At 38.3% G+C, this 15,954-nt stretch overlaps 2 protein-coding genes across 7 annotated transcripts in view; both read right to left on the reverse strand.

The window, feature by feature from the left end:
* Positions 1–1,814, reverse strand: part of cc2d2a (coiled-coil and C2 domain containing 2A) — a 41,636-nt gene extending 39,822 nt beyond the window's left edge. Inside the window, exons 1-3 of one of the 3 annotated variants that reach the window (XM_079848450.1) lie at positions 1,757–1,814; positions 1,390–1,492; positions 1,220–1,295 (exon numbers count right to left, since the gene is read on the reverse strand). In XM_079848450.1, the coding sequence (XP_079704576.1) occupies positions 1,220–1,295; positions 1,390–1,403 (90 nt within the window). In that variant the 5' untranslated portion in view covers positions 1,404–1,492; positions 1,757–1,814. Of the gene's footprint in view, positions 1–1,219; positions 1,296–1,389; positions 1,557–1,756 lie in introns of all 3 variants that reach the window. The other 2 variants (XM_079848449.1, XM_079848451.1) reach the window with 2 other exon arrangements.
* A 1,314-nt stretch (positions 1,815–3,128) lies between these two features.
* On the reverse strand, positions 3,129–15,954 carry c1qtnf7 (C1q and TNF related 7). Of its 4 annotated transcripts, XR_013818950.1 has the most exons (4): positions 15,582–15,954; positions 5,727–5,966; positions 3,942–4,950; positions 3,129–3,617 (listed from the first exon to the last, which is right to left on the reverse strand). XR_013818950.1 is itself a non-coding variant. In XM_079848502.1 (3 exons), exons 1-3 carry the CDS (start codon positions 15,607–15,609, stop codon positions 4,322–4,324), a joined length of 897 nt encoding a protein of 298 aa, XP_079704628.1. In that variant the 5' UTR covers positions 15,610–15,954; the 3' UTR covers positions 3,129–4,321. The 4 variants fall into 4 exon arrangements, 3 of the variants coding, with proteins under 3 accessions (XP_079704628.1, XP_079704630.1, XP_079704629.1); XM_079848502.1 differs by having other exon boundaries at positions 3,129–4,950; XM_079848504.1 differs by lacking the exon at positions 15,582–15,954 and adding an exon at positions 7,074–7,155 and having other exon boundaries at positions 3,140–4,950.

Here is a 15,954-nt window from a genome sequence, read left to right on the forward strand (position 1 = left end):
GCATATATTGCCCGCACACTTTTCCAGCGGCACTGGGTCCGGATTTGTTTTCTTCATTTCTCCCATAGGGATTTAAAAATATTGTTAAAGGGATATTAGCAACGAACCAAACCAGCCAGCAACGAGGTGAAACACAACAATAAAAACTGTGATTTCAAGCAAAAAAAGGTTTTGTAAATTGGACAAAAAGACAAAGGGACAAGACTGTGTACTTAGTTTTAGTCAGGGAAAGAACTACAATCCCATGAAGCACTGTGAACAGCGTCATCAAATAAAAAATGATGGCAAAATATAAAACTACTCGTTGACAAATGTTAATTATATGTATAAAAACTATATATTTTAAGTTTATTGCATATATAAACATTTCAATATTTTTAGAGAGTGTAGGGATGGATGTCATGATTACGTCATTCGCAGTGCGTCATGGGAGTGGGCGGAGCTAAAGAGGCGGGGTTTTCTTGTTACTACTCTCTGATTGGTGTAATTTCTGCACAGCATCATGGGTGGTGTAGTTTTTCACCACAAATGATGCTATTGCTAATAAACACGATTATTTTAAAACTAAGCTGAAATAATGCGGGTTGACGGCTTCAACAGAAGCAAATGCTATCGATTAACAACCTCATGGCTCACGGTAGGGCGGTCTTTAAAGGTTTAGAAGTTATCGGTTTTCCCTATGGAGAAAATGAATGGACTTCCGGAACCCGACGGTTTCGCTCTATTGCCTAAAACTGCAGCACCTAAAAAAAACAGGTGATGAACAACAAATATAGTAAATGGCAATCACTGTTCATTATATTATACCAGGGGTTTTCAATCTTTTAGATGCTGCAGACCCCAAATATGATCATCCTCATGTGAGGGTTTATCTATCATTAAAAAAACACCCAATTTATACACTGAAAAATGTATATTATGAATCTAAAATTAGTTTTTATTTAGATACATTATATGTTTCTACTCACTACCGTAATGTACTGTTAAATTAATTTATTTATATGAATCAATTTTTATTCATTTAATCTAATTTTAATATTTAATAGATGAACAACTAATATTTTTATTTTTATCACATTTTGTATTCATTCATTTGATTGAAATTATTTTTTTAATCTTATTATTTAGTTTTTCTCCAGGCTTTTCCCAGGACCCCAGGTTGAAAACCCCCAGTAATAATAATAATAATGTTCTGCATACTGATTATTATTATTATAACCTGTTTATCATCTCTGACTCTTCCTAAAGACTCCTGCAGTTCTCTCCTCTTCTTCCTCATCTTCTCCCGCACATCACTGAAGACAACAGGACAGAAAACTTACTCGTACAACAATCACACTTTGTTTTTTATTCCTGAAGGAACTTAAATTAGTAAAAAGGGAATATTACCTGGGCGAAGACATTTTGAATACAATTAAGTTACTGATGTCAGATATCTTCCCAATTCATATCAGATCAGAAATAAGGACTTCACAGGAACGTCTTGATGAAACTGTATTAAAGTGAGTTTATAACAGAGGGACTGACTGTCTCATCCACAGCAAACACACGCTCGCCTATAAACACACGCATATGATGTTCCTCTTATAAAGTAAGTTCTAGCGCAGAGAGTAAATCTCTGTATTCTCTCGGTGCTGGAAATAAACATCACCCTGAGTGAAAAAAGAATTCAAATGCTTTCAAGACTACAACAATGCGAACAGCATTAATTCACTGAAGGAGCAGATATTAAATATGTATTTTGGTAGAGTTTTACCGTCATGCTGCGTACCGCTGCCTGGTAACGGATGTAAATAATCTGCTGCAACCGAACCCACAGCGGTGTGCGTCCGGTCCGTCCCACTCAGTGTCAGAGCGGCTTTTCATTGGCCCAGACTCCCGTCAATCACATAAATCTGCTGACGCCACTAGACAGCGCAAATCCATAGCAGAGAAGACTCTGTCCATAGTTTAAATCCGATAATTTTGCATGAATGTTTTTTTTCTTCTTTCTTCTTCTGTCCTTTATTTGTTTGTACACAATGTTTACAATACGACTAAAATTATCATTAATGTAAAAACAAAAATATGTTCAGAAAAAACAAAAACAATTCTTGAACCTTTTATTCCATCGACGAGTGTCTTCTCAAAGAGCCATATTATTGCAGTATTGTCTTAGATGCAATAACAATTTACACTCAAATTATAATACCACGAATTTGCCGCTTTCATTAATCCTGATTATTTAAACAAAACCAACATTACATCAATCATAGTCTGAGCGATGTTAATTAAACACAGGAGTATTATTTAAAAATTATATTATTTCTGAAAAATACCAGTTCCAATAACAAACGTTACACCCCGTTTTGATTTCAGATATTTATTGGACTGTATATAATCTAAGATTATATTGTAGATTGTAATTTTAATCTAAGATCACTAAACCACTCAAGAGAACTATTCGACTGCAATATGCAAATAAGTATTTCGTTAGAGGAAGAAATAAGACCTTATTCACAGTATACATGAGTATACATTCACTAATTCTGTACTGTATGTTGTTTGATCCTGTTCAGATAGTTGTAATCAGAATTCAGAGAGGGTGTTTTACAGAGAGCTTTTTTTCCCCAAATGTAAAACACTACCTTTGCATTACTCATATGAAGGCAGTAATAAAATACACTGATATTTAGTGTAATATATAAAATATAAAACGTTTTAATGCCAAAAATCATCTGTCTGGCCATAACACATTTTCTCACTATTTCTAGTCGGTGTCATATGGAGAATAATTACACACTAACATGCACATACAAGCAGAATTAAAGGCCGGATACACTGGTCCAATCATCCCATTTATTAAAATTTGATCTTTGAAATCAACCTTGAAACAAATGTTTGATTATTTAATATTTTTATAAACAGATTTAAAAAATAGTTTATTTTTTATTTTTTTTATCTCCAGCATATTCAAAACAAATATTATATAACTCTAACACCATTAGATCCTTTTGTTCAGGTCAAGGTCTCTGAACAGTCCAGATGGTTGAGCAGTTTTCTCTGACAACAGATGAACTCTCCCATGACAAATTGAACTGAATTAAAGATACAAGTGACTCATCGACACAATAAAACCATGGGAGTTTCTGTTCAAATATTTGGATTTATTTGACTCACAAATTCATAGCAAATAAATAATGTAGCATTAGCTGAACATGCCAAACAATGTCATTATAGTCAGCAATGGTGTATTGGTCAGCAAATTAAACAATATATACTCTTTGTACATTTATAATATACACATGTAATATTTCACATGAACACTTCGCAAAGGGAAGGTTAAAATTAATAAAATTCAAGGGAATGAATATTTCGCATCAACTTTCTTTTGTATATTTAGTGAGTAAATATTAATATTAATAAAAAGAACTTGGACATATAATCAACACTTAAAATATATATACAAATATTTTAAGTGAGATTTACATGAATTTGAATATGCTGTGGGCCATATACAGAATAGACAAAATATGGGGAAAGTTAAAAACCAGCCTAAAAATGGTAAAATCCCCATTTGAAACCATTAGCATTAGAGTCTTAGGGATGGGTTCAAAAAGTGCGACATTAAAGGGATACTCCAGTTTTTTGGGAAATAGGCTCATTTTACAACTCCCCCAGAGTTAAACAGTTGAGTTTTACCGTTTCCGAGTTTCCGATATTTAGAAGAATATCAGTAACCAGACAGTTTCTGGTCTCATTGACTTCCATAGTATATATATTTTTTCCTACTATGGAAGTCAATGAGACCAGAAACTGTCTGGTTACTGATATTCTTCTAAATATCAGAAACTCAGCTGAATGGATTCGAAAACGGTAAAACTCAACTGTTTAACTCTGGGGGAGTTGTAAAATTAGCCTATTTCCAAAAAAAGTGGAGTATCCCTTTAAGTGATCATAACTGCGTGATTGACTGTGATTTCACACAGATCAATTATAAGTATAGAGTGTCAAAAAAAGATCTCATCCTTCTTTGTATAATCGGTAACATCATCATTTCCATCATAATGTATTTCGTGTCATCAATATACATTATGTATACAACAACAATATACATGGTGACTTTCAGCAAGTCAGATGTTCTTCCGTGCAAAAACAGCTGACAGAACAGAATTCAGGGTTCTTGAGTTTTGTACTTTTTTTTTGTTAACTTAACTGCTTTTTATAAATTGAAACAGTGTCTGTAAATGCAGCGTTCATGAAAAAAACAGCATGACCCAATACAGGGTCACAGACAGGAATGGACTGTAGGTAGCACTATTTATTGATGTTACCGTAGCTGCTATTTGTAGTCCTCCGCCAATGTATCCATATAGTTTGTATCTGCATAAAGTAAAAACCCAGAGAACAGACTGTCAGCCCAGCCGGGGTCAGCAAACAGGCCGTTCTGGTCCTTGTAGAAGATCTCCAGCCATACCTCATCCTCTGGGTTGAGAAACATCACGGTTGAGCCAGACGCTACGTCATGGTTTCCGGTGTTGGCATCAAAAGTCTTTATCCGGTACTCTCCGTTCTGGACAAGCCCAATGGCCAGATGCTTGTCGGCCAGAGTTATGTCATAAGAGAAGTAGTATATTCCTGGGTATGCACAGATGAATTTTCCCGTCTCGGGGTTATAGTGGCCACCTTCATTAAACAGGACTTTGTTGAACTTGATAGGGAATTGTTCGGTGGGGTAGCTACTGGTGATGCCTACTGAGAAAGCGGATTTGGGAACCAAACTTCCACATCTGCAGACACCTGGTTCTCCCGGAGGGCCACGTTGGCCCTTGTCACCCTTATATCCACGACGTCCTGCAGAACCAGGAGGCCCTAAATCTCCAGGATCACCCTCAGGTCCACGTTTCCCAATGAAACCTCTCTCCCCACGATCTCCAAGTTTTCCCACTGGCCCGAATCGACCTCTGGGCCCTGAAACAAACACAGTCCTCTTAAAGATGCTGAATTTTTGGGATAAATCCATACCCTAGATAAGGGATCTCTAACCCTGCTCCAGGAGGGCTACCTTCCTTGCAGACTTCAGATCCAACCCTGCTCCGACACACCTGCCTGCAATTTCCATGTAAGTCTGAACACCTTGATTAGCTGGTTCAGGTGTGTTAGATTGGGGTTGAAGCTGAACTCTGCAGGACAGTAGCTCACCAGGAGCAGATTTGGATGACTACTCATCAATTAAGCTGCATAAATTAGGTCTGTCAGAACCGGGAACACTTCCACTAACACACAATGTACTCGTTACATCATAAGAAGAATGGCATCTATGCTAGTCTCTCTGTTTATCCTGAGGTTTAGTCAGCCGGATCCGGGCCGTATCCAGATCGGATGGAGGACCTGCACCTAGACACAACCACAACCACAACCAATCCCAGAAGTGTCAGCAGAGGTTGTGTCAACTAGACTCTCCTCTGTGAAGGCTTCATCGACACGACAGCCATCGGCACTGATCCTCAACAAAGTCTCCGTGATGACTCCGATCTTCAACCAGATGAAACCAGATAAATATTCTGAAAGTTCTGATCCAATCTGACTTCTGACCTGTAATGCTGCCTGATGGGAGTTTTGGTTCCTTGCCACTGTCGCCTTTGGCTTTTGGCTTGCTTTGTTGGGGACACTTAATATTCAACAATATTACTGATCTGCCTACATTGACACCATTGAATGAGAACTGGATTCAATGAGAACTCTACCTGGATCTCCTTTTTCTCCCTTTTCTCCTTTCCGTCCATCCCTCCCATCTCTTCCAGGGATTCCGACATGGCCATCCTCCCCAGGAGGCCCAGGGGGGCCAGACTTTCCTAGTGCCCCTGGCATCCCTGGAATGCTGCAAATGAATTGAGGCAGGGCTCCTTTGAACCTGGCCTCCAGCTGCTGTCCCATAATGCACTGAGAGAGACAGATCACACCCACCATTGTCCACATCCTTAGACCTAAGTGAGAAAAATAGAAGAGCAAGGGAGTAAAAAAACAATGAATCAAAATGTTCACCTCAAGAAAGAATTTTCATTTTTGTTTGAACTCTTCCTTTAGCCTGCTGGTACTCAAGCCAGTATATTTATATAAGGATTCAGAGATGTCACTATTACGCAATAATCAACTGTTCCACATGAAGTAGAAGAGGATGATTAATGACCTCTTAATGAATGCTGTTTTTGAACTTCATAACAGGTCACTTTATTGTTTTGATTGTCTGCTGACCACCCACACACTGATATTATTAGTAATTAAAAAAAAAGAAGTGAATTAAATTAGTAAAATGCAGATGTTATGTACATACGTTATGTACATCAATCAACCATTATTATTTGCTTTTTATTGCATCATATTAGGAAAAAAAATTATAATTTTATCAAATTTAAACACCTACCGTACTAAAAGAGATATCAGATCCTAAGGGGAAACTTACCAAAGGCATGTGGACATGCTAAATAACAGAAATGAAAACACAATACTGAGACTCTTGAAAAGGAAAAACTGCAAGTCCAGTCTTGAAAGAGACAAAAACAGACTGCACAGCTTCTCAGCACGTGTTTTCAATGGGAAAACAACTGCATGAGTAATTGATAGTGATTATACATCTCACTGTATCCCTGCCAAGTATACAAATAAGATCACACGATGTGTCCTAACAAATTCAGAAGTGCACGGGCATGCATTACCCAAACAGTGTGTTCATACACAAATATGCACAAATAAACTCTGAACTCTTGCAGGACTGTGTGTGTTTTGACAGATGCATGGCATGTAGCAGGAGTGATTTTACAGACCTCTCTGAATGATGATATGGTAATTGGTCTGAGGCTCTGATCCAGCTCATTCCAGAGCTACAACATCACAGAGAAACTTGAGTACAAAACGCTGCAAAATCCTACCAAATTACTCTGTTAATGCTGAAAAATGTATTTAGTCTTGTTTTCCAGTGATATCCAAGAATCCTTAAAATAAGATATAGGGTACAACAGGGCTAAAGTTGGGTAGGGTAAAAGGCAGCTTTGATTTAATTTTCCTCTAAACCACTAAATGGCACAAAAACTTGCCGCAGCACTTTCAAAACATCCGCTTTTGGGATCCGTCTGATCCCTGACGTGATCTTGGACAGCAGCGGAAAGTTGATTCTGCACTAATTTGATGTTTTTTTTTTAAATGGTGTAGATTTAAGTAGCAAATACGAATCACTCAAATTATTTAATATATTTTGAGACAAAGGTCTATTAATGATTTTCAGTTTTGTTCAAGGTAAATAAAGTGTGTTTGATTAGTCATTTAGTTCACCTCGTGTTCATCAATTATCTCATTAGTTCCCTCGTTTAGTTCCTGTTTAATTACTCCCTATTTTGTTCAGTTCTTTGACTTGTCACATCTGTAAAGTGGATGTGTTTCCTCTGGATTATTGAAGTAAAGACAATTTCTTTGTGCGCTTTGTCTTTGTGAGCTACTTACATCCAGCCACTCATAACAGGGATAAGATAGACTGTAACAGATAAAAAAAAAAAAAAAAAATTGTGGTGTTTTTTTTTTTCTTCCTTTTTTGTTCCCTTTTTTTTGTCATGGACATTCCTGCTGTGCCTGGAGCAGGGAGACTGTCTGCTGGAAGACCAGACTTGGGACTTTATGCTTGTGTGCCAGACACAGTACCCGGACCACTTGCTCTGTGTATTTTTTCACACCAACCTGAGCGAGCGGTCCAAGGCACGCCTTCTAGTGGATGGTCCAAGGGAAGACTTTGCTGCATTTGTGGCGTGGGTGCTGGTTAACAACTCCCCATTCACCACTGTCTCAGCTGAGGACGATACCAGCCCCACTCCACATCCAGAGACCAGCCATCCGCCACCGACCGGCACGATGGAGATCCGAGAGCCAGTGGACTACAGCCTGCCGTGATCGATAAGCCTGAAGAGAGGACAGGAGTTGTTGCCCGGAGCTTGAACCATAAGGTGTGTCTGACCATATATGTGTGTATTGACGATGGAGGATTAGTGGAGTACGAGGGCTGGGAGGAAAGCCCTGCCCACAACCCCACTGCGGTGGATGGGAATGCTATGGCCTTGGGAACAGTTTTTGTATTTTGGGAGGTCTTTGTATAGATGTATTACCCCTATTTCTCCAGACCCCGCTGGTTTTGCCCAGCCCTGACTCTCCAGTTTCACCGCTGGTTCTGTCCATCTCTGAACTTCTGGTTTTCCTGCTGGTTCTGCCCAGCCCTGACTCTCCAGTTTCACCGCTGGTTCTGTCCATCCCTGAACTACTGGTTTTCCTGCTGGTTCTGCCCAGCCCTGACTCTCCAGTTTCACTGCTGGTTCTGTCCATCCCTGAACTTCCGGTTTTCCTGCTGGTTCTGCCCAGCCCTGACTCTCCAATTTCACTGCTGGTTCTGTCCATCCCTGAGCTTCTGGTTTTCCTGCTGGTTCTGCCCAGCCCTGACTCTCCAGTTTCACCGCTGGTTCTGTCCATCCCTGAACTACTGGTTTTCCTGCTGGTTCTGCCCAGCCCTGACTCTCCAGTTTCACTGCTGGTTCTGTCTTTTCCTGAACTTCCGGTTTTCCTGCTGGTTCTGCCCAGCCCTGACTCTCCAGTTTCACTGCTGGTTCTGTCTTTTCCTGAACTTCCGGTTTTCCTGCTGGTTCTGCCCAGCCCTGACTCTCCAGTTTCCCCGCTAGTTCAGTCCATCCCTGAGCTTCTGGTTTTCCTGCTGGTTCTGCCCAGCCCTGACTCTCCAGTTTCACCGCTGGTTCTGTCCATCCTTGAATCTCCTGTGATCCTCCCAGCCTCCCTCTCCCACCTGGTCTAACAGCCAGTTCCTCAACCCTTCCTCTGGTACCCTTCAGCCCCTCTTCATCCCCTGCACTGAACTGTGTGGATCTGCTTCAGTTCTTCAGGCCACCAGCTCCACCTAGTCCAGAGGATCCCTGGCTCCGCCTCCAGCTTCTGAACCCAACACTCCACCACGGCCTGTCAACGCATTCTTTACCATGGCTCCACCCTCGTCTACACCAGAAACCTTCAGCCTTACGACTCCACCGTGCTCCCTCGTCCCACCTTCCATCTGGCTCTGCCTTCCCCCTGGCTTCTCCTTCGTCTTCAGTCTTCAGGTTCCTGTGTTCCACCTTGGATCGGTCGCCGTGACTCCACCTCAGTCTCCAGTGCCAGCAGTGTCATGTAGGCTCTTTGGTCAGCTCCACCTGGGTCTCCATCTCCATCCTCTCTGTCCTGTCATTCTCTTTGTCCTGTCTCACCTGTAAAGTGGATGTTCCCTCATGTTTATACCCCATCTCCTGTGAATTATTGAATTAAGACTATTTTGTTGTAGTCTTCTTGAGCTATTTGTATCCAGAAACTCGTGACACATGAAAAGTGTCTTAAGGTGTGCCTTTAGCCCCATTGTACCCTATTTATTAAAATAAATGTTTATTGCATTAAAAAGCTATTAAGACTTGTTTTCATTGGCAGATTGATTTTATGCATACATTAAAAAAAACATTAAAATGTTTAACAAAGCTTTTGATATTTAAAAAATCTTTGTGAATCTTAATTATCAGAAGAAAAATGTAAATTTGTAAATCTTTTAAAGGAACATGCTGACTTTTTGGGACTTTAGCTTAGTCACCTTATTCACCGTATCCCCCAGAGTTAGATAAGTCTGTACATACCCTTTTCATCTCTGTGTGTGCCGTAACTCTGTCTGACGCACCCACCGCTAGCCTAGCTTAGCACAAAGACCACTGTTAATTATTTCACTGTAAATTTACAATAAATTGCAGGTTAATAATTTGCATGACTTTCACAGTAAGTTACCGTATCATTTTTACAGTAAATAATTGTGAAATGACAGCTGTTTACTGTGACTTCACAATAACTATGCCGTCATATTACTGTGATTTAGCAGTAAGCTGCTGTATAATTACTGTATTTTACTGTGCAATTACAGTTAGTCTATCATATTACTGTAATTTAACAGTAAGCTGCTGTAGAATTACTGTATTTAACCATGTCTATACTGTGATTTAGCATAAATGATGGACCAAACAAAACTGATAAAAACAATGGTTTAACTTTTATTTTTTTAGAAGAAAAATACATTTTAATAACAGGAATAAACACTGTGTAACATGAATGAACACTGGGTAACATGAATGTCTGTCAATATGTGTGTGAATGTGTTTACCATTATGTGATAATGGTACTTGAAAAATACAATTTAATAACAGGAATTAACACTGGGTAACAGGAATGTGTGTCTATGTGTGTGCACTGTGCATGTGTTTACTATGTGATAATGGTACTTCACAACGTAGGAGCTGAAAAGAGAAAGAAGGAGAGAGAGAAGAGAGAGTGAGAGAGGGAAGAAAAGACAAAAAGGTGGGAAAAGAGAGGGTTGCAGGTGTCTCGCTCCTTCCCTTGCAGCTGGCACCTCCATAGTATGGGTTCTGTCCACTATCTACAAAAGATAAGAAAGACAAAAAGTTTAAGTTACTCTGTGGTGCAAGTACCTGCAAGTATGGTACTCGCATTGTAAAACTAATCCTAAAATGTGTACAATTTAAGAAATTACAATTGTAAAACTCATGATAAATCAGATAAATCATGTGAATAGTACTATATCAATTAATATTAAATCAACAAACCAGAGGACTCTGAAAGTAACATGATTGAGGTTAAGCAAAAATTACATGACATGCGTACATAGTAATGCAACTCAGTAAGCCAGTAATGTGATGTAAATTTACACTTAAAACTATTGTAAAGTACGTCTGTAAATTTGACGTTTTTATTCTAACCTATCAATAACCTATATCATTGAAAAGGCATGTTTAATTCAAATAAACGTAAGAACAATGAATTTTAGACATTTTGCAGCCTGCCTAAACTCGTAGAACAGATTAAAGGGATAGTTTACCCAAAACCCCACCCTCATTCCAAACACGTTAGCCCTTCGTTCATCTTTGGAACACAAATTAAGATATTTTCTGACTCCTCCATGGACAGCAATTTTATTACCACTTTCAAGGCCCGGAAAGGTAGTGAAGATTGTTAAAATAGTCCATGTGACTACAGTGGTTCAACCTTAATGTTATGAAGCGATGCAAAAATACTTAATAGTGCGGAACGTACAAAAAGTATTCTCGTCGCATCATAGCAATAAGGTTGAACCACTGTAGTCACGTGGACTATTTTAACAATGTTTTTACTACCTTTCTGGGGCTTGAAAGCGGTTATAACATTGCAGTCTATAAGCGGGATCAGAAAGCTCTCGGACTTCTTAAAATTATCTTAATTTGTGTTGAACAAAATTCTTATGTGTTTGGAACATCATGAGGGAGTGTAATTAATGAGAGACTTTACATTTTTGAGTGAACTAACCCTTTAATAGCTTAAGTAAACATCTTACTGCATAACTAATTCTAGCTTAAAACAGAGACAGTGTTTTGTTAGTCTGTTCTGAAGTTGGAACACAACTTACATTAGACTGACATCCATTCAAAGTCAATGAGCTTCCTGATCAGTGTACAGACTTGCTGGTTTATGTGTCCTCTCTGCCTCTTTGATTTTGTACCTGTCTCTGGGTTGATGCCCAAGAAGCACATATAAACAAAAAGACAGAGAAGAAAGATGTTAGTTTAATTCAAGTGGGATTAAAAAGGTTTCAGTTCCCAGTCATCACCTTCAGTGGGTCACTGCTGTTGCAGTACTGAGCAAAACTAAAGTTAGCTCAGTTTTAACAAGGTGACATTACTTGGATTCAATTAAACAGCAACCATTTAAATAACTTAACAGCAACTGAAAAAACATTTACATCACAAACACACAGTCAAGAATAGTCCTGCAACAAAGTAAGTTAGATGTGTGTGATTTACCCAGGCAATGCATTTGCACACAACAATTTACATCATTTACACGTACTGTTTGCAGAGGATGGAGGAAGAGCCTGTTGCCAGTCCATCTCCATGTGGCTGTTTCTGCTTGCACTCTTCCTCCTAGAATTATTACCCGTTCACAGACAAAATGGCTCCTAATATCTCCAGATGTCGACCTGTTTTACTTTAGAATAGCACAGCTAACGAAGCTCCACTAATTCAGTGATAAACACATTTATTTTCCTATATCTTTTTTATAATAAAATGCACTTTATTTTTTCTGTTGACGAGACAGACAACGGCTGCTCCGTTTCACACACGGCAGAAAAATATGGACGACGCCCAGCTAGCTAACGTTACTAATTTGAGATTAATTTATTCCACCTTTGCACAAATCCACAACACTATAATGTATCTAGTTGATCATAACTGTCATAATACACACATTAAGGCCACAGCTTACCTTATAACTTTATTTCCCAGTGGTAGAAAAATGCTGTGGGAAAAGAGAGAACGCTGTTAGAGTAACGAACGTTAACTAAGAAAAGCATTAAGCAAGCTTAATTAAGCAAAGCTAAAGTTCAATTTTGACGGTGTAGCTAACGTGAAGCCTCACAGTTAATAACTTAATACGGTACTACTAATACACTTATTAACACAACCAACGTTTGATCATTCAAATTTGCGCGCTCAAACCTAGACGCGAATCTGCTCCAGCTAAGTTACAAAAACATGAAACAGAACTTAACTAACGCTAATTTGGTTAATACTTTTAAATAACATGCAATTTCATATTAAAAACAGTCATCAAATTGACAAAGTTTGAAATTAAACACTTACCGCACTGAATCCGTCGAGTGAGACCATGGAGGAGATCAGGCCAGGGAGCTCCGGGGAGCTCAGATGACGCAGTTGCAGCGCGAAAATGAAGGAATTCACAGTAGTTTCTTGTAAAAGCCCCGCGCCTGCATTATTTTCACAGTAAAAGTCTAAATACGGTATTATATTGTGAAATATCACAGTTAAAGCCTGTGAAGTGGTAATAATGTAATTACCTGTGAAATATTACAGTTATATATTGTGAAATCCTGGAAATATTTTACAGTGTGGAGGTAAATGGCTCCAGCTAGCATACTGCTCCCAATAAGTGACAAAATAACACCAACATTTTCCTATTTACATATTGTGATTTGTCACAGTGTACAAATAACAAGGTCACATGAGACACAGCCATCTTCTACCGTATACATACTGGGAACTATATTCTCAGAAGGCGAAGCACTGCTACTTCTGCGGAGTGATTTACTCCAACTCTGAGCGAACTCTCTGCTCCTCACCACAGGGCTTATCAGGCGCTGCGAGCAAATCACTCCGCCCAAGTAGCAGTGCTTCGCCTTCTGAGAATATAGTTCCCAGTATATTTACGGTTAGAAGATGGCTGTGTCTTGCTTATCTTTGACTATCTGAATCATGTCACTTGAATAGTAAGATAGTAAAACCAACCCACAACCTTAAATGGACTAATTTGTTTAAATAATGCAAATTCATGACAAGGCATTTTCTCTGCCGTAGTTTCTAAAAAAATATGTTTGCATAGCGTTCTTTTAAAATGTTAATACGTTTTGTCCTATGTGACATCTTTTTTTTAATATTGTGTTTATATTTGTCAACACATTTATACACTTTGTTTTTCCTCTTTTATATACTATATAGTATATTTTGTTATTTTTACTTGTTTGCACATTTGAATTATCAATAATTATCAGTAGTTATCAATGTATGACAAAGTCATCAATCAGTACTTTTTACTTAATTGCATTAAAATAAAGTACTCGAGCATTAAGTAAAATTGAAAAGGAGTACTTCATACTTTTACTGGAGAAACACATTTGGTACTCTCTGATGAGTCAAGCACAGCTGTGACAGCAGATTGGACCGTGACACACATTTATATGCTCTTAAATCCAGTTTGTGATTGAGAATGCAATGAAACATCTGTAATGATCAGCAGAAGTGTGAAATTATATACAAACACTGCTACTATGACAACAGACAGACTCAACTCTGTCTAAACACAAAACTTTAGTCTGTTAAAGGAACAGTTCACACACACACAAAAAGTAAAGCTCTGGCATCATTTACTCGCTCTCATGTTGTTGGTCCAAAATCAGCTTTTATTGTTACCAAGCCCAGCGAATGACTTGTGGAATGTGCCTATCTAACAGGCACATTCTGCAGAAGAAAATCAACATCTATTTCATCATTGCAGATTTGGCTCCGCCCACTGGCGTGTTAGTGAGATGACGAGGAGAGAAGAAAGATGCAGGATCAGTCCATTTAAAGTAACATTACCTTCCAAAGGATCCTATGCTAGAAATGTGGTTATTCATTTTCAACAATGTGAATGTCTTATTTGAGCATTATTTATTTGTATTCGGTACATTTCACTGAGGATTCTTAAATCAAAAGGGTTCCTGGTAAATCAAAAGGATTCTTCTGGTAAATCAGTCGCAATTTCGGCAATTTATATTTCTGATATGTAATAATTCATGTAGTCAAATGTTCTTTGTCTATGTGTCAGTAAATCAAACCAGTGACTAAATGTTCATCTTCACATTATTTATCTTAGTAGGATGAATATAATCTGTTATTTAAACTGTGACTTAAATATATATATATATATATATATATATATATATATATATATATATATATATATATATATATATATCCCTTAACAATCGCTGGAGCTGTCAAACACCGCGGACTCTTGCCAAAACTCCCGTTATAATAAATTAATCTCTTAAACATTAAGCATTCGCAAGAGTGCAGAAATTGAGTTGCAATGATGAGATCACTGCATTCATGCACTCAACATGTCTGTGATCGACTACATGCTCATCACTGCAACCTTTAATGCCTCCATCTAAATATAAAGATATAGATCGAAATATAATGCTATAATCAACACTTTTCACGATTAGTTAACCTTGAGAGCTGTAATAGTAAAAACGTGCTAAAAGTTTTCGAGAGTGTTCCACATGTAGTACTTATTGCATATGCAAAGATGTCAGCCAATCACAGCAGGGCGTTTACATTGAAGTCTCACAGCAGACACGGCCCTTCAAACAGTTCAAATCAGAGGCTAAAATCAGAGTAGGAAATATGAAAATGAAAAAGTATGACCATTTTTGATGGAAAAATCATTCTAACATTATACTGTAAGTGCACCACAGGAAACATTATAAAATGATAAAACAATGCAGTTCAATGACCCCTTTAAAAATGCACTTAAGTGGGAAAACTCCATGAAAACACCTTATAAGAATAAGTGATCCATATGACTTGTGCTCTATACAATATTTGCATGAGAAAAAAAAAAACCTAATCTAAGTTGTTACTCATAGTGTTTCACAGAAGAAAAAGGTCAGATGGGTCTTTGAACAACATGAGGGTGAGTAAATTTTTTTGTGTGTGTGTGTGTGAACTGTTCCTTACGTTTCCAACACATGAAAAACACGAGACCTAATCTTGGCAAAACAAATCTTCTGACATCTCTTAACAACACAACAAATGATAATAAATCAAAACACAGCTTTTATTGAAAAGTTATAATGCACATCTTAGAATCAATTACAAAGAACAAAAATACAAAGTCTTTCAACTAGTTAAACAACAAAAATAGTAACTTGCCAGTAAGTTGCAGGATCGTTTTCGTCATCTTGATTTAGTCTTTCAGTAATGTCCTTTGCCTGTTTGAATTCCTAACTTTGAGCTGTGTCCTATTTTCTTCTTTCTTCCTCTCTGTACATCCATGAACAAGCCAAATGCCCGCAGCACATAGTGTCTGGCACAATCATCTCTCTGTCTGTACTCTCTCTGGCTTCTCTTTAGCGAACCTCATGCTTCTGTCCCTCTCTGTTTATCAACTCTCTGAACGAGTGCATCTCTGTAAGATCTTTGCAGTGATTGTTCAGCTTTCCCGATGTGCTGACTATGAGAGACACACCTCTCGAGTTCCTTAGTGAGGTCACGCTTGCCACGGCAATCACTCACTACACAATGA

This window comes from Squalius cephalus (genome assembly GCF_949319135.1).
Source record: "Squalius cephalus genome assembly, chromosome: 18".
Taxonomy (NCBI): domain Eukaryota; kingdom Metazoa; phylum Chordata; class Actinopteri; order Cypriniformes; family Leuciscidae; genus Squalius; species Squalius cephalus.

Excerpts from the sequence above, each read along its gene's own strand:
- c1qtnf7 (XM_079848502.1), bottom strand. The coding sequence starts at position 15,609 with ATGACGAAAACGATCCTGCAACTTACTG. Across the intron at positions 5,967-15,581 it reads AACGATCCTGCAACTTACTG|GTCTAAGGATGTGGACAATG; the intron begins GCAAGTTACTAT and ends TTTCTCACTTAG. Across the intron at positions 4,951-5,726 it reads GGGAGAAAAAGGAGATCCAG|GGCCCAGAGGTCGATTCGGG; the intron begins GTAGAGTTCTCA and ends TGTTTGTTTCAG.